Source organism: Aspergillus brasiliensis (assembly GCF_001889945.1).
Source record: "Aspergillus brasiliensis CBS 101740 unplaced genomic scaffold ASPBRscaffold_6, whole genome shotgun sequence".
Taxonomy (NCBI): domain Eukaryota; kingdom Fungi; phylum Ascomycota; class Eurotiomycetes; order Eurotiales; family Aspergillaceae; genus Aspergillus; species Aspergillus brasiliensis.
Genome location: NW_027137447.1, coordinates 239,070 through 256,283, shown reverse-complemented (window position 1 = coordinate 256,283; position 17,214 = coordinate 239,070). Strand labels below are relative to the sequence as shown.

General features: G+C 52.7%; 8 protein-coding genes across 8 annotated transcripts; 2 read left to right on the top strand and 6 right to left on the bottom strand.

The window, feature by feature from the left end:
* Positions 1–150: 150 nt before the first annotated feature.
* Positions 151–1,166, bottom strand: ASPBRDRAFT_569868 (uncharacterized protein). Its single transcript, XM_067627663.1, has one exon. The coding sequence runs from the start codon at positions 1,084–1,086 to the stop codon at positions 409–411; it is 678 nt and encodes a 225-aa protein (XP_067478848.1). The 5' UTR covers positions 1,087–1,166; the 3' UTR covers positions 151–408.
* On the bottom strand, positions 1,167–1,765 carry ASPBRDRAFT_569936 (uncharacterized protein). Its single transcript, XM_067627666.1, has one exon. The coding sequence runs from the start codon at positions 1,565–1,567 to the stop codon at positions 1,247–1,249; it is 321 nt and encodes a 106-aa protein (XP_067478847.1). The 5' UTR covers positions 1,568–1,765; the 3' UTR covers positions 1,167–1,246.
* Positions 1,766–3,898: 2,133 nt separating this feature from the next.
* ASPBRDRAFT_124954 (tellurite-resistance/dicarboxylate transporter family protein) lies at positions 3,899–5,149 on the bottom strand (the record flags this gene model as incomplete). Its single annotated transcript, XM_067617745.1, has 1 exon — positions 3,899–5,149. The coding sequence occupies one exon, from the start codon at positions 5,147–5,149 to the stop codon at positions 3,899–3,901; it is 1,251 nt and encodes a 416-aa protein (XP_067478846.1).
* Positions 5,150–7,308: 2,159 nt separating this feature from the next.
* Positions 7,309–8,071, top strand: ASPBRDRAFT_569909 (uncharacterized protein). Its single transcript, XM_067627664.1, has one exon. The coding sequence runs from the start codon at positions 7,624–7,626 to the stop codon at positions 8,023–8,025; it is 402 nt and encodes a 133-aa protein (XP_067478845.1). The 5' UTR covers positions 7,309–7,623; the 3' UTR covers positions 8,026–8,071.
* A 223-nt stretch (positions 8,072–8,294) lies between these two features.
* Positions 8,295–10,130, bottom strand: ASPBRDRAFT_126180 (uncharacterized protein; the record flags this gene model as incomplete). Its single annotated transcript, XM_067617849.1, has 3 exons — positions 8,295–9,259; positions 9,311–9,963; positions 10,105–10,130. 3 exons carry the CDS (start codon positions 10,128–10,130, stop codon positions 8,295–8,297), a joined length of 1,644 nt encoding a protein of 547 aa, XP_067478844.1.
* A 1,445-nt stretch (positions 10,131–11,575) lies between these two features.
* On the bottom strand, positions 11,576–12,541 carry ASPBRDRAFT_42946 (J-type chaperone JAC1). The gene has a single exon (XM_067624899.1). The coding sequence runs from the start codon at positions 12,447–12,449 to the stop codon at positions 11,637–11,639; it is 813 nt and encodes a 270-aa protein (XP_067478843.1). The 5' UTR covers positions 12,450–12,541; the 3' UTR covers positions 11,576–11,636.
* Positions 12,542–12,803: 262 nt separating this feature from the next.
* On the bottom strand, positions 12,804–14,867 carry ASPBRDRAFT_42945 (putative pre-mRNA splicing factor). Its single transcript, XM_067624898.1, has 3 exons — positions 14,642–14,867; positions 14,487–14,520; positions 12,804–14,403 (listed from the first exon to the last, which is right to left on the bottom strand). Exons 1-3 carry the CDS (start codon positions 14,681–14,683, stop codon positions 12,893–12,895), a joined length of 1,587 nt encoding a protein of 528 aa, XP_067478842.1. The 5' UTR covers positions 14,684–14,867; the 3' UTR covers positions 12,804–12,892.
* A 31-nt stretch (positions 14,868–14,898) lies between these two features.
* On the top strand, positions 14,899–16,943 carry ppmA (type 2C protein phosphatase PTC7; the record flags this gene model as incomplete). Its single annotated transcript, XM_067628525.1, has 3 exons — positions 14,899–15,102; positions 15,422–15,639; positions 15,686–16,943. The coding sequence occupies exons 1-3, from the start codon at positions 15,052–15,054 to the stop codon at positions 16,941–16,943; spliced, it is 1,527 nt and encodes a 508-aa protein (XP_067478841.1). The 5' UTR covers positions 14,899–15,051.
* Positions 16,944–17,214: the final 271 nt, after the last annotated feature.

The window sequence follows — 17,214 nt, the reverse complement described above, 5'->3', positions numbered from 1 at the left end:
CATGTATGAGAGAGGACGGAGGTGTTGCAGGGAAATCATTCGGTCAATCTTGCCGATTTCAATCTTGCCGATTTCTTGATTTGTTTCCCAATTCGCCAAAGCGTCTTCCACATCGGACTATATATAAGATATCGTGGCGGTACTCCGAAACTTGACGACAAGGTTAAGACCAATTGGTTCCATCTCGGACCACTGTGCGTCTTTGTAAGAAGTCTTCCGAGGATGCTGACTGCATACTACCAGTCTGATGCCTTGCGACGTAATTTTCGAAGACGGTGGGGTGTCATTAGGACATGCCGCAACCAGACGGTGATATGGAGAAATCGCCAGGATGTCATCGAGGCTGTCATGGCTGTCATGATGCGACGCAGTAATGAGGAGACAATTGTCGCAGGGAAGTCATGCCGTTCAGATTCTCTCTTCGCTTCCTTGCGGTTCCAGTTTTGCTAGAGCATCGTCAACTGATAAGTCGCACCGGGCGAACGCTTTCGACGTGCAGAGCAAACTGATGTTGCTAAAGAGCGCTGCCTCATACAGTTTCTTGATTGCCACTGTGGAGGCGTGGTCATCGTTCAGGGACCAGCCGTGATGGAGAGATATATAGAGGCGGACTCGTGCCTGCACAGTCGCTGTATATAGAATGTGGTTCGGACACTGATGGGAGCGAACATGCCGCCAACATTGTCCCCTAGCTTTTCTTCTTTCGGGCTTATGGAGAGCAGACACCGGAAGGTAGCTGGCTGATTGAAGCCACGAGGTGAAATCCATCAGGCAATGAGACGCCAGCATACAGAAAGGGAAGGGCTGCCTCCAAGTTCGTCGTTTCGATAGACTGGTTATTTGGCTCAAAGCAGTGGAAGGAATGTATGGCAGAGGAGTGTCAAGAGCCATATATAAGATCCGTTCAAGCACGGCATCCGTGACCAAGACTCGCATCGCGATTAAAGTTCCGCGGGTTTCTCGGATCATTACCATCCCAGTCGACGAGGTGCCTTGGTAGCCTCCTCGTCGGTATTCCGTTATACAGCAGAGTCCGAGGGACCCGATGAGCAGGTGCCTTGACGGAGCGAAGTTACGGGATTCCATGAATTGGCCGTCCTTTGTCCCGATCGACGAAGCCTTCTGATGCCTCGAAGGTTCCTCGTCTGTCTTCTAATATATAGCGTAGTAACCCGAAGAATCGATGAGCTCAGAATGTCGGGAGCTATATATACCGTATAGCAGAAACTCTCTATGTAATACCGGTTCACTTCATAGAGCTCGCAGGTGGTTCGAATGCGTTCGATGGGCCAACGGCATCAATAAATATATGGAGAAGTGGTTGGAATTTTACTCGCGATTCGCGACACTGGCAAAGCGTCGTAAAGGCGTAGACCACTTTAGAAGTGGTACCATTATGCCATGGGTTGTATACTAAAGACTGTGCGTTGCTGAGAGCTGGCAGCGATGTGGAAGAAGCCTGTGGCAGCTTATGAAGGTGACCATGCCTTCTCCACCGAATGATAGATGCGGTTGAGGTTGGCCTCGCAGCGTACGGAGTATATACCATGACAGGCGAGTTTGCCATACCCCGACTCGTCGCTGCAGGCGTTCTCCATGGGGCTTGATTTCAGTTTGTCATAGAAATCAAGAACGCCGTCACTGATCGTCGAAGAAGCGCCTGCACGTGGACGATGGAAATTGAGTGTTCCGCGGAGCTGTGCAACGCCGTCTCAGAGTTGTTGAGGCACCATGGCGTGATTCTCTTACGAGAGATAATGCATTAAGAAGTCGTAAGAGAACCACGAACGAGGCGCCTTTTGGAGAAGAGGGACACGAGTCAGAACTGCTGCGGAGATGCGAAACCGCTCGGTCGGCGCGACGTTGGGTGTGGGGTGGGGAAAAAGTAAAAAAAAAAAAAAATAAGAAATAAAAAATGATGAAAAATTTAGAATAAGGCTAAGGATAAGGACAAGAAATACAATGTCGAATAAGCATAAAACGCCGCGTTTATGCATAATAATCGAGGGGATGTGGTTGGATGGCCGAGGTACGATCTTCCGGCACAGAGAGCCGATCGAGAGCTGGATCGTCGCCGAGAAGAGCTTTTTTTTCTCAACGCTATTCCGTCTTGTTTCCAAGAAGAATGACACAGTGGCAGGTTACTCGACGGACTTCATCCGAGGCAGGACCGGTGACCCAAAAGGTGATCGCATCCCCATGGTGTGCCCTGACCAAGTGGGGTTAGTTTTCCTGAGTGGCTGGAACCAGGGGCTTATTTGTGCTTCCTGTGGGTATTTTTCGGTGTTGGAGCTTGGAGATGCCGTGGCAAAGAGGGCTTTTCCCCGGCATGCCGAAGCCGAAATGCCCAGGAGAGTCGGGGATTTCGGAGAAGCCGGCTTATGCCAAACCCATCGTAGCCGATGTTTTCCCCCGGGGGGTTTTAGAGGCATGCAGCTGAGATCCCCATTTTGTGAGGCGAGATGAGGCGGGTTCTGCTGCTAGTCGCTCTTGTGCCGCCCCGTTCATGAGTTGAGGCCAACTAGACAGGCCCACGTGGCGACAGCGACAACAGGAGAGATGTTACAAAGGAAAGTAATATGAAAGAACAATAGAAATAAAAACGCTGTGAGGGTGACGTATAACGGGAGCAAATGCAGGTTGTGCCATCGGATCAGACGGCTTGAAGTGGTTCCCCGCTTGCTAGACCGTGTCCCCAATCCCGAAGAGGAAAGGGATCAGGTGAGGCAATGGAGGGTCCCCCAAGCCAGAAGTAACACCCCTCCTGGTCAGAGCAAGGGGATACATTGTGGAGAGGATGGGATAAGCGGGAGATACCAGGAAAAGAAAGTGGATGTTACATGAGGGGAAGTAGGCGGTGTAGAAGGAATCTTAGGAAGAGGGGAAAGAGACGTGAAAGTGAGGCCACACCAAATGAAACAGAACGAAAGGAAAGAATAGAAAGGAAGAAGGACTGATGAAAGGAAAGACACAGTAGCTGGTCATAGAAAAAGAGATGATGAGGATGATGATGATGATGATGATAGGAACATGACGATGATGAGGATGATGATGATTATGATGCTTTGGAAGAAGATGATGATGATGGATGATGCAAAAGAGTGCGATGAGCAGTCAGATCGATGCTTGAGACCCTGCTGAGTATGGAGAAGGGGAGAATCAGAAAGAGAGATCAGAAGGGAGATGGAAGGTCCTATTATACCTGAGAATCCTCAGTCATCGGAGCCTGCTTTCGATCATCGTTCACACTCCAGTGCCTCCGTTCACTCTCAACAGGGGAATTTGGAATGAAAGCGTGGAATAGAGGCTCCGAATCGTGGAATGAGGCCCTTTTCGTGGAATGAGAGCCCATGCAGCGTAACGTGGATCACCAGATTCACATATCTCCGTTCAATGGAGGCATCGCCAGCCTATCTAGGAAGTGGAGATGGTGAACGGTCGAGAAGTGTGAACGGAGAAAGGAGTGAACGGGAAGATGCCATGATTACCATTCCTCGCAGCCTCTCGTAATGACCCGCACACAACGAGGGCAGTCCGTACTGCGTAGCAAGAAGGGATCGGGTAGTTGCTCACGTAGGATACGGCGGGCTAGTACTACTAGTCGTCTACCCGTGGGCGGAGACTTCCGGAGAAATCAGAGATTCTGGACTTGTAGAGCATGGAGAAAGTCTAATTCTATATCTATGATGTATCCCAAACGCCTGTGTAGCTAAAACAACAATCCAAAAGGCGTCGTAAAATGACTGACACAAAGAATGAGCGCTCAATATAGTGTATGCATATAATCGTTCACCGAAAAGTCACCGCTAGAGATGCAAGAACATTGAAAAACCAAAATGAAAAATGCTGAGGCTGATGGAAGAGAGAAAGCAAGTAGGAAACAGGGCGGTGTGAGGGATCATTCAGACACGTCCTCATCTTGACCCGGCCACATAATGTCCTTGCGGATAACGGCCCGAATGGCGCTAACCAAGACAAAGATGAACATGATGATGACACAGAGAGACATGGCGGTGGCAACGCCCTTGACCCCTGGGCTGTCGAACATGTTGCCCAGAGTGATGGTGGCAAGGGTAAAACCGGTGTTGGGGAACACCATGGCGAACCAGTTGAGGTGGAAACCCGTCGGCGGGGAGCGGACGACAGCAACAACCGCAATGCAGAAGAACCAGAAACTCAGAGCCCAAAGGAAGATGGCCGCACTGACAGCGAGGAACAGCATGACGCGTCCGTCAATAACAGCATGGGGGTCGCCGATGACCTGGAAATCGTCAGGTAGCGCCTTCGCCATACCGACCAAAGCGAGGGCAGTGAAGGCAGGTGGGCCAACACAGATGAACATGCCCGGTCGATGCTCGGGAGAAGGCAACCCGGTCTCCATCAGTCGTCCGATGTAGTGGGCGTACATCATGAAACTGATCGAGAAACCTAGACCCTGGAAGGTAATGCCGGCAATGACCATGGGAACTCCCGAGCTGGCCGGTTGGCCAACCGCAATAACGGACGCAATGGTACCACTAAGCATGACAGGGAAGGCTGGCAGGATCCACGAAGGCATCATGGTCTGCAGGTGGTATTTGTGGGTGGCAAAGACAAACGAGTACTGAACGACGGCGGTGATCATGGTGCAGCCACAGTAGATCCAGAAGAGGACCTGGAGACACTTGGTGAACTTCTCCGACGAGTCATCACCGAAGCACTTGTACAATCCAGTGATCATGGTTGCAATGGAGAGCCAGAAGGTCGGAAAGAAGAGGCCTTCACGGTCATGGCCGAGAGACTGCCACATATTCTTGTGCAAGATGAAGCGGACGGCCATGAGAGAAGTGACGATGACGAAGAAAGCGAGATTGAGACAGTAGACGACCCGGGCAATGTCCTTCAAGCCCTTGAAGGAATGAGGCTGGTTGACAATAAGGAGGGCCAACCCGCCGCAGCTCATGGTCAAGGTATACCAGGCCCAGGTAAAGTGGTGCAACCGTTCGCGAATCCCCACTCGACCGGGTTTTTCGAATGTATGGTTGACAGCTATCTCAGCTGCGTGATTGACAGAGATTCCGGAATCATGGTTGGCATGTTTCTTGGTTTCATGGTGAAAGGTTTCCAGATCCGAACCAGACGAGCCAGGGAGGCTCGTTTCAACGTTCATGGTGTTGCTCGACTATGGTCTATAGGTGCAGTGATAAAAAGATAAGATCAGAGAAGAGGTATGAACCAATGCAGCTGATAGAGAGCGAAAGCCAATGGCTTCCCTGCTGGCGGATGGTAGGAGAATATCAAGAAGTAGATACTGTCTGGCTAAGGTGCCTCGAGAGGATTGAGCCAGCCTTTTATCCAAGGAGGGGTGACCAGGCCTTAGCAAAGCTGAGCGGACCCGTACTACTACTGTACACCGGGGCCCACAGCGAAACAGCACGGAAAAACGTTTTGGGATACGGAGAACTGAATTGATAATTGTGGGAGTGGATATGGGAAAAAAAATTTCTGGTAAGACAGGGTGTTTGCTCAGGTAATGCAACGACTTCTGGAAGAACCAATTGTTCCACGAGCTCGACCACCAGCGATGCATTGCACCACCTCCAACAGGACAGTCCACAGGTCATATAAGACTACGCATCATTCCCTATGCTTTGGGGCTACAGTAAGGCAGTGCTTCTTGGGCTGTCAGGGTGATCGTCCTTCAAGTGTCGACACAGCATGGCCAAGAGCAGAACAGCCGACCTGCAGGGGAATGGCAATAGTGGTTGGCTCACCAGGCGAAGAATATCGCAGTCTAGACTTCAGATAATCAGTATCGCGGGGCCCAATATCTAGGCGTATGTAATATCCGTCTTAGGTCAGGAGATTTTGGAAAACATATCAAAGGGGGGGGGGGGGACAATCATATTGCCAAGGCGGCCAGGGATCCACGGCACTGAATCGAAGCATCATAGGAGGCGAAGGTTGAACCTGATGGCTAGGGGAGCAGGTGGTTCATGATCCTCAACCTTCCAGAGACTCTCCTCCGCCAAGCCATGCGAGGTTATGGTTCTGCATCAGTGGGTCGAAATGCATAGACAACGTCAACTGGCAGGCAATCCCAGTTCTAGGTACTAGGTAGACTAGAGAGATTGATGGTATGCGCCACGCACTGTGTTATTATTATCACAGAGATTTTTACCCGTTTTGAAGGGTTGGGGTCCGGAAATTCCCCGAGCGCGCGGACGTGACCATTGCCAGCATTTGTCACCGCAGAATCGCTGCCACATCAGGGACCACAGGTCTGATGAAGCCAAGAGAGCTGTAGAACTTCGTCTCAAATTTGAATTGAGGTGGTAAGTCTGAGTTTGATGAAGTGCTGTCGGGGAAAAACTGAAATTTCGAGGTTTATTTTTTTGCCCCTGGATCCATCCCGAGATCTTTTCGGCCCATTGTGAGTTACGACATGGGCCGTAAAGGGCGGCAAAAGGAGTGGCCAAACGGGAGGGAGGTCGATGCTAAGCCCTGTTCGGACCGAGAATTAGGCACGGAAGAGAGCCAGGAGCCAGAGAGGAACGAGACGAGCAACAGCAGTAGCAGCAGGAACTAGGAGAACCAGAGATAGTAGTGACTTACTCAGTCGGAAGGCAGGCCCAAAGACAAGGTTGGAGCTGGAAAAGTGGAACTCGATGGTCGCCATCCGGGCCAATCAAGCAGGCAAATCCGACTGTAGTGCGCATCCAGGAAACATCAACGTGCGCGGAATTCTCCAACTTGTTTCGCTCCCCAGACGAGCGATGGCCAAGAGGGGGATCGACAACGCACCATGGCATCTCCGCTGCCAAGTATGGTGGTGGCTATAAAATCATTAATGCCCAGAATATGGGAGAGGAAGCGAGCAGGAAGGTTTTGCCAATACTATCAAGACTGCGGATGGGATTCTTGGGAGGTTCGGGAGTGGACAGTCACAGAACTAAAGACAACCGCAAACCACAGAATGCAATGGAGAAGGGGGGGATCGAAAGTGGGCCCTGATCCATGCGGGTGACCCATGGATGGCAACACTGTAAAAACCAGCCCAAATACGCATAATTTGAGGTCACCGGTGAGGGCAAAAATTGAGCCATTCGAAATGAGGGACCAACGATTGGGATGGAGAGGAAAAGAAGTTGTTGTGGGAATGTCAAGTTGGGCGGCGGAGGAAGACGGAAAGGCCTCAGAGGAAATCCTGGCTGGGCATCCTTGGCACGACTTTCCTCCGGAACGTTACAAGATGAACCATATACAATTAGAGAGTCAAGAGAGTTAGAGATAGACTGATCTTCTTCCTCTCCTTCACAAGTCAATCCCGACGATTCTCCTTTCCGTCTCTTGGATGCTCTTGGCCGGATCGCCGCCAAGCATGGCTCAGCCATCTGTCGAGATACTTGAGACTCGATAGATCGCTGATGAGACTATCTCGGCGTTCTTGTCCGCTGGCGATCCCCTCCTTGTCGCCTAATCCTCGAGTCGTCATTCCATACTGTGACTCCCTTATCTCCTCGCCTACTTCCTGGGACTCCGGGAGGTCATTGAAAATGTGATTGCCTACAAGATGCCAAGCCAGTGGCGATGCATCTCCTCATTTTAGCCCCCTGGAGTAACTAGAGATAGAGCGCGAGTTTGATGGCCGCTACTAGGATTCCGTCAAGACGACGACATCGGCTGCAGAGGATGTCCAACGCCCAGCTTGTCACGGCAACCCGGGTCGGCTTCTGGACCCCTGCAGATGCACAATGGCCTGCAGAGACACGGCTTGAATTAGAACAGCTAACCGATTTCATAACAGGGAAAGTAAGACGAACGCTGCCCTCTGTGAGACACACGTCAAATATTAGGCAGACGAAGAATCTGGAACTCGCTTCGCGCGGCTTGGATCAACATGCAGAAACGCCAAACATGCACATGCAACCTGTCTTCAAGACAAGACAATACAATACGCTATCAGGATACCTCATTGCGACGCAAATTCAGCTGCGTTTGTTATTACGCATCCGCGATGGAGCCAGGGTAATTCATAGCAAATAATCATTTAACATCAAATACACACAAGGAAATTCGTTGTTGGCAGTGGGAACGATGAGCGCATAAACTTCGAAACAGACTCCATACACTGATCTTTCATCCCGTACGCCTGGTCATGCATCTCATGCCATCTGTCGTGCGTCGTTTGTTCTGTGGTCGTGCGTATCTGGATATACATGTAAAAACGATGGTTTGGAGTTTTCTTGGAAGAATCGTATCGAGAAAAAGAGAAAGGGAAACGAGTGGAGAGATCAGAAGCAATGGAAGGGCATTCACATCATCATCCGATACACCAGGTCCGAGGCAAGCTCGGTGGTGGTGTCCAGCAAGGCACGGAAGCCCCGCGCTGAAGGCTTTCGTGCCTTGCTCGACGGAGATCCAAGGTCGCTCTCGACTGGCGGAGAGTAGGCCGCCAAATCGCGCACCTTGCAGGCAGCAAAGTGCACGACCAGCTTCCGTAGCTCGTTATCCCGCAGCTGTGTAGCGGATGTGGGGGTGATCGGCTCCAGACGAGTAGTCTTGGTGTACGTGTAGTGCAGGAGATCAAGGATCTTTCTGGCCTTGGTGGTGTTGAGGCCATGCTGCTCCTCGTCCTCACCCTCGATGCTTGATTCCGCGAATCCCAGGTACAGCAGGTCGCGATGGAGCTTGCGGAGACAGAGCTGGGCCAACGCAGGGATCAAGTATCGGGTTGCAAAGACGTACAGCTTGGCGTGGAAGACCAGGTATGGCAGCTCCAAGGGCGACCGAGCAGACATGACGCTTGGAGGTCTCGTCACGGAGCAAGAGCGGGGGTCGATGTAGTCGATGGCGGCGAACTCGTCCCAGAGACTGGTTCCTTTCTCGTTCATCCGGGAATACTGCTGGCGGGCGAAAGAGGTGTCGATCATCGGACCCGTCGGTCGTCTGGTCGTGGCTTCTTGGTGGCCTTTGGACTCCTCGCTCTCCTTCTGCTGTGTCTCTTCCTTCTGTTCTTTGCTGTCCTCTTTGCCAGGAACGTCGGCCCCATCGTCTGGAGGCGTGGGCGCAGTGTGCTCCCAGCTTTCGGTAGGCGATGAAGCTGGTGCCGCAGTATCAGCTGGCTCTGAAACCGGAGGTGCCTCTACAGTCTCAGGAGCTGGAGTGGCATCCTCAGACACTGCGTTGGTTTCAGAAGCAGGATTGGCGGCTTCCTCTTCCGGCTTCGAGTTCTGCGGTGGTGGCGTGGATGGAGGTGTCAAGTTGGGCGCGGCCTCCTCTGCGGCGGCACCTCCCTTCTTCTTTTTCTTGTCCTTCTTGTTCTTTTTACCTTTCTTTCCCTTGGATGCATCATCTCCAATGGCGTCCCATCCGTCGCCATCACCCTGCTCCGCAGCAGGAGTGGGAGGAGGCTGCTCGCTTGCCTCTTTCGTCGCAGGTGCAGGCTCTTGCGGCTCATCATCAGCAATGGCACACTCCCAGTCATCATCCTTGCCCGGGAAACTGTGCTCCACTCTAGCAGGCCTGTGCTCTTCGTCCGCACGACTCCACCCATCATCGAGCGACTTGTCGTGGTCGTCCCCATGGGGTTGGTCTACCGGTCGACCAGGGGGTGTCGGGGCCCGCGGAGGAATGGCTGCTGGGCTGGATGGATCGTTGGAGAAGACACCGCGAAAGGGATTGGTCACGGCCTGCTCTTCACGGTCCTCTTCCCGCGACCCCGGAGGTGGCACACGATAGTCGCCGGTATAGGCATACTCGCAGAATGCGACAAAGGTTTCGACGTCATACTCTTCCAGAACAGCGATGTGGTGCTTCGACTCGCGGGTCTCCCCACTGTTCATGAGATGGTCGAGTGGCTGGGAGACATGACGGGCGAGGCCGGACTGGATGGTAAGCTTGGTGTGGTTGGGGCCGACCAGAAAAGTAAATGGCGGTGAATGGACGATGCTGTATCCATCCAGAGCGTGGTCAGTGGCAGCACTGTGGTGGTTGGCATGAAGCAGAGGCAGAAGGAAAGAAAAGATTCAATCGCAGAAGCCGGACAAAGATGGAGTGAGTCATTCGAGAGATTCCAATGGCTAGCGTTTCCAATTCTGGTCACGATTGAAGGTCTGCACTCACCTACTAAAGTCCCGATCCGACTCCATTGAGGACATCCGTTGCGTTCCAAGCGACTACAACAAGAATTGACTTGAGCGCAGAAAAACGGCCGACAGACAGACGGAGTCAGATTGCGATTATTATATGCGATCCTCCGATACTCCTGACTGTCCGCGGAGCTCTCCACTTGTACATGTGCCCTGAAAATTTCCCCCCCTCCGGGTGTCTAGTCCCTACGCCAAAGCAGCTATAGGCGCAGGAGCCGACTAACTGGGTCAAGGCAGTCTGCTACGTGTGCATCGCTAACGGGTTTCGGAGTGGGTTGACCGCCAGCTTCTGCGATGCCAGCCAACGGCCCGTTCAGTTCGTCTTATCGCGACCAGCAGGTGATGCATGAGCGTCGCTAGTTAGAGATCAGCGTCATTGGACTGGCTGAATCATATAGCGATATTATTCCCTATCCCTGAGTGTAACATATGTATCCTGCACGGGCTGCAGTAGAGGGGAATTGAGAGATAGGTGATGGAAAACCCCCCGTTGATCCTCATGCCCAACCAGACGCTCGCCCTCTATGCAACAACATCTCACACGAGACGAGTTCTGCTCTCCAGCGGCAATGAAACCAACCACACGAGTCACAGGATGGCTGGGATGGTTCGCATTCCCCACTAATGAGGCCAATCCTTGCCCATGTGCCGGCGTGTGGGTGTTGTACTGCTGGTTCCAGTCATATTGTTGCCCGATGGGAAGTTTTTCATCCCAGCCTCTTAGGGACCCAACGGCGGTCAGCTTATTGGCGTAGAAGATCAATTGCGGTGGTGGGGGTGGTTGGAGTGCATGGTCAAGTGACTATTTTTGTCTTTTCTTATTAATTGGAGGTAGATCCGTAGTCAGTCGGTTGGCAGGTTTAATTAAGTATTCAACATGAAGTATGCCGTGATCAAGAAAGATATTGTTGAAGTTCTTAAAGGACGCAGGATGTGCGGATGCATGCGTGCCCTAATCCTACCGCAAACTTCCGACCATGATTATAATTATATAGTAAGTAGACACTGACTTTCAAGTCACTCAATCGATGAACTTGATGGAATAAAAAAAAAAAACACTATGAAAAGGTTAAACAAATTGTGGATCCTCACGGAAAATATCCACCATGAACTAGATAAGTACTACGGAGTTACTAACAATCAGTAGTTACTAGTTAGTTAGTCCCTTGCTGGAGTGACAGCTAGAGAGAGACTCCACTGACAGCACGTCGACCACGAGATGAACTATATTATAGCTGCTTAACAACTCATAGCATGTTACTGACTGCATCACTGCAATGGCTGTTAATCATACTGTAGTTCATCTGCAACAATCTTCTTCATACTAACGTTTCGTAGTAGACAGTGGTTTAGAGTGGAAAAGATTGATTGTTTCCTCATTCTATCATCAAAACTCTATAGTATATCATCATCATATAGATATGAGTGGTATCTCTATACAAAAGAATAACTCCAATATCATACAATCTATCCCTGATCTATCCCCGATCCCCACGACTAGTAGAATCAATGAACCAACCGAATCTCCCTATTCCCCGGCTCCCACTCCCTCAGCCCCTCTCCAACACTATACCAAAACCTCAATCTCACACACTCCCTCCGCGCCAACTCAATATCACCTTTATCAAACGCCTCCCCCAATACCCTCACACACTCCTCCACCCTCCCCTGATTCTCCACCTTCAACTCATTAATCTTCGCCTCCGCAGCCGCAGCATCCTCCCCGGCATCCGTCACCTCCTCAATCGTCTCCTGCACCTCCATCACCTCCATCAACGTCTCCGCATCCAACGCATGCTTCGATGCTCCGTCCTCCGCCGTGACATCTATCCCGTGCATCTCGCGCAGGAGATACTGCGCCCGTTGCAGCGGGTCCAGCAGTGTGCGGTATGCTTCGTTGATGCGCGCGGATAAAGCCTCCGCTTGTTGTTTCTGTGGGCCCTGCGGGTACTTGTCCGGGTGGATGAGGGATTGCCAGCGGAGGAATTCGCGGCGGAGGTCGGCGGTCGGGATGGCGAAGGGTGAAGACGGGGGTGGGCCGGCGGGGAGGGTTTGTTTGAAGATCGTGTAGTGATTGGTTATGTCGGGGGTTGTTTGGGAGTTGCTGCTGGTGGTGGTATCGTTGGGGGATGTAGTAGTAGTTGTGGAGGCGAGGCGGAAGGTACTGGTTGTTGTTGATGCCGATAGCGATGATGAAAGAGATGGAGGATGTTGCTGCTGTAGGTAGGATGTGTGGGGTGCAGATGCGCGGGCTTGAAGAACACCTGTGCGGGCAAGCCGCGATGCAAGTCGACTGGTTCGTAGCATAGTGTGCTTCATGCGGGTTACTGTGAGGTGTCCTGATTTTGTTGGACTATGGTGGTTGTTGGAAAGAAGAGATGCTCGGACTCGGACATGACGGTTGTTGATGGATTGTCGGATTTGCCTCGGATTTGTCTGGGCGGTCAAGCGGAATCCCCGGCAGAATCGAGTGGCGATGGCAGAGAGGTCAGGTGACTAAGATGTATATTATTCACCGCTTTCGATTTTAAATAACTAGGAGAAGCATTGTAAGTATACGAAGCTGGATGATGAATAGCCTGGTGAATATATTTCTTGTTGAGAGATACTACATCCCCTGTATGTCGGATGTGTGAATCGTACGCTAATTTACGGTGTGAAAGTTGCTTCATCTTCACAGTTGTACCCACTTACGTAGTAACTCCACCAAGTGCGATTCATGGGCAGTCATTATCACTTGATTCTTCTATAGTACATGTAAATCATTCAATCCCCCAGAGCTTCACCGTGCGGTCATGCCCACAGCTGGCAATCCACTGTGCATCGCCGCTGATGTCTGTGCTGAGGACATTACCCGCATGTCCACTCAACGTCTTCACCAACGACCAGTCATCCGCGCTAAAGATATTCACGTTCTTGTCAAAGCCACTGCTCACAAAGAAGGTGCCCGACTTCTTGGGCTGCACAGGCACCGGAGCTTCATCCGTTGGCGTAGCCCCGTCAACGTCCATGCGGCCTTCCGCAGAGGGCAGATATGAGTCCGACTCCGCGCCCTTATACCAGCGGAGATCAGACACCACGCTTTTATGCGCTCCAATGCCACCGCTATTCCGAACTTGACGCAAGTCCCAGCACTTGACCCAACCATCGCCCGAGCCGGACAGCACTCGATAGCCATCCACGCCCCAATCCATGCCAAAGATCTCCCGAATATGCCCCTCCAGAATCATGACCGTGCGGCCTGTCCGGAGATCCCAAATCCGTCCGATGCTGTCCAATCCGCCACTCGCCAGAAGCGAGCCGTCATTGTTGAATGCGACTGTGTACACCTCACGGGAATGGCCTTCTTGTAACAAGAGCTCGGCCGTAGTTTCGACGTCCCACAACCGCCAGGTGGTATCGTAAGACGCAGAGGCAACGTATCGACCCGATGGGTGGAACTCCGTCCGGCATACACGACCGCTGTGGCCAGACAGCGTCGCCAAGGGTTGGTCCTTGTCCAGAGACCACAAGCGGACATTTCCTTCACCTCCTCCCGACACTAGATTTACCGTCGACTCCGAAACATTCGACGTTGGCAGTGTAGCTCCGGGGAACCAAGAAAGCCCACCGACTCGATCATTATGTGCCTGGAATGAAAGCTTCTCTTCGAGGTTGGGCACTGTAAGCAAGCGAATGCCACCGCCCCAGTTACCGGTCGCGATAGTCTGCCCGTCGGGGGAGAACCGACAGATACTGACGGGGCGGTCGCCCGCAATCTGGGACCCGTACAGATCGAAGTTGTGTAGCTTTTCCTTGATCGCCTTGCGATGCTTAATATGCGTCCGTAGAGGTATGGTCGATTCCTCTCTCAGTCGGGCCACACGCGCCTTCGCGCGAGGCAGTGAAAAACGCGCAATGTCCTTCCGGGCCTGCAAGAGCTCATGGGTGCCCTCTGTGTAGAATTCCTCCTGCTGCTCAGCCTCCTCTTCAGCTTCGTCCCCCTCGCCGGCCTCCATCATTTCCACATCGCCTTCTGCCGCCGCCGCTTCTTGTCGTTCTGCCAGATCGGTCAATAGTTCCCTCAGTCGGTCTCTCCGGTCTGCAGGGCCCTCTCCAAACAACGTAATCGGTTCGCCCAGTTCGCGTAGTCGTGCGCGCACCCGGCCATCGTCCGTCGGGACCGCCATGGCTGCGGCTCTTCGCTTCCGTTCAAACTGTGACAAGATGGCTGACGCTCTTTCGGCCGGGATGCCCGCCGCGGCGGAGGGGAGGTCATAATTACGGTCGACGGCTAGATATGATATTGTAAATAAGCAATTGGTACAATGTATATGGCATAGCGACATAGAATCTCGGTAGAAGCGCAATACTTACGGATGTTCGCCAAATCAATGCCCATGTCCGTGTCCTGAGTCGACGTCAGTATGCAATGTCAACAGAGGAGCCTCCGATGCCACGATGAAGACACATTCGGCGCTTTATTCATGTAGCAGAAGGATAAATAGAAGATAATAAAGAGAGTTGCTCACCTCAGCCTCCTCCACATACGCCTGTCTCGACGGGTGCATCATGTTGGGCGCAGAGGGTGGGGGATTGCGCGACAGTTCAGATTCGACAAGAACGGTCACTGTTTGTTCGAATACAATCGGATATTGACACGGTTATCCAAAATAGGACCGTCCGGGCGCGCGGTAAAGGAGGAGAAGTTGGTACAGACGGGGGAAAGTTGTTGAAAGGAAGGATGCAGGAGTGGAAGACCAGCGGAGGCCGAAAAGCAGCAAAACGGCGGCACTTTTGCTTTCCTTCTGGATTTCTTCTGGCAGCCCGAAAAAGGCGGCATCCACCTTTCGATCGCAACGACCCTCGCCTCTCGTGGCTGACTATCCTCTCTTTGCTCTATTCTTGGTGTTTGCCTTGCACGGTAACACTAGCATGCACGATGACGACCACTTTAACAATCTCTAGTACCCACCAGCGGTGTGCTGTTTCGGTGAGTCTAAGTTTATGGTTTCATTCTGAGCTGCTCCGCGCCCGGAGTATTGTATTACACTCTTCCCTCTCCTCCATATGCCACTCAGCATCCCCTCTGCCTTCCTACGTCAATTGCCTTGTCCTTTCTCCGATCAGACAAGCAACCGGCAACTAATCACCGACCAGCTTAGACAATTCCTCGATCTGCTTATCCGAGAATCCTCTCTCTTCTCAATGCTCGCGGAGGCGGTCGATGACGCCAGGCGGTCGGCAGTCCCGTCGGGCCCAGCAACCTGAAATTTCCAGCTTGGATCGCTTCGTCTCTCTCCTTCGTCTAGCCTCACATAATCCCCGACTTCTCTGATCAGCCGGCCTTCTCTGGCCCTGTTGTGACCTCTCCACTCATTCAATTCCCCCCGGCAGCTGTGTGGCTTTGCCATTTCGCCTGCTCCTCCGGCGTCCCTGTTCCTTTCCGACCCCTTCCTGTTCCTGCTGGCACAGACAGGCTTGAGGTGACGATCCGGTCCTTCGCTGATGATCGCACTGGCTTCTTCCGGTAGAGCCTGCAGTGCAGCCTGCAGTAGCCTACACACGCTTGTTAGGGACGGCTTCTTGGCCTCCTTCTCGGCTCCGAAATCCTCTGGCCTCCGATATCCCCTCGTCTCCTCCCTCGCCTCAACACCTCGTTCCCCGCGATTCTCCCGCCGCGCCTTTCATTCCACGTCGCCGTTAGACTCGGCTTCTCCGCGAATTTCATATCGAGTCGCTGCGTCCTCGTCCGGCAAAGGCCGCCGGTTCCATCCGGCCAAAAACTCCTACAACTTCACGCCTGACCTCCACGAAGCCATTGGGGTCGCAACAGACACAGAGAACAAGGCGCTCCGGCGAAAGAGGAGGCCGGATAGTGGTGAGGATGCGTTCTTCGTGAGCAGAGTCGGCCGGAAGGACTCTGGCGCAGTAGCCTTTGCAGTCGCCGACGGCGTGGGCGGCTGGGCCGAGTCGCGCGTCGATCCAGCAGACTTCTCGCATGCGCTATGTGGCTACATGGCTCAGTCGGCTATATCTTGGGAGTCGCCTGTCGAAGAATTGCGGGCGAAGAACCTCCTCCAGAGCGGATACGACCAGGTCGTAGCAGACGAGACGATCCAAGCTGGAGGTAGTACCGCGTCGGTCGGCGTAGGATATCCAGACGGCCGAATCGAGCTGGCCAACCTGGGCGACTCGGGTTCCGTTCTCCTTCGCCTTGCAGCCGTCCACCATTACACCGTCCCGCAAACCCACGGCTTCAATACTCCTTACCAACTCAGCATCATCCCGCCGCGCATGCGCGCTCAAGCGTCCATCTTCGGCGGCGCCTTTCTCGAGGACTTTCCGCGCGACGCGGCCGTCACCAACCTCCATATGCAACATGGCGATGTCCTCATCCTAGCAACTGATGGTGTTTTCGACAACCTCAACAACCAAGATATACTCAAGCTCGTCACGAGTCGCATGGTTCTCACGGGGGCCTGGACCGCCGATCCCGACGCTGGCATCCGTCCCTCGGAGGATCTTAAACAATTAACCAGCCCTGAGGGCCTGTCCTCTCTTCTCCCTACGCCATCCTCCTCGCCCTCCTCCGACCCGGACTCCGCGAAAACCTCCTCCCCCAGCACGCGCCAGCAGACCTACACCCTTCAGTCCCTCATCGCTGCCACAATCGCCGGCGAGGCCAAACTGGCCAGTATGGACATGCGCCGTGACGGTCCCTTCGCCAAGGAAGCCCAGCGCTACCACCCTGGCGACTGGTACCGCGGCGGTAAAGTCGACGATATCAGTGTGGTGGCCGTAGTTGCCGTGGACGAAGGATACTCAGGATGATTAGAGATAGAAGCGATGGCTATCTCGGCGTCCAGTATAATATTCTTCTTTCACCCTTTTCTGGACTTTTGATTCATGAACAACTTTCATGCACATTCACATGCATGCATTTTTATGCTCCTCTATACCTATACTTCTTCTGCTTGGGTTACGTCATTCCTATATATACACACAGTTGCGCGCTGGTGTTGTCCCTTTCTTTTCCATTTCTTTTTTTCCCTCTCACACATTGGGTATCCTTTTCTTTTCTTTTCTTTTCTTTTCTTTCCCC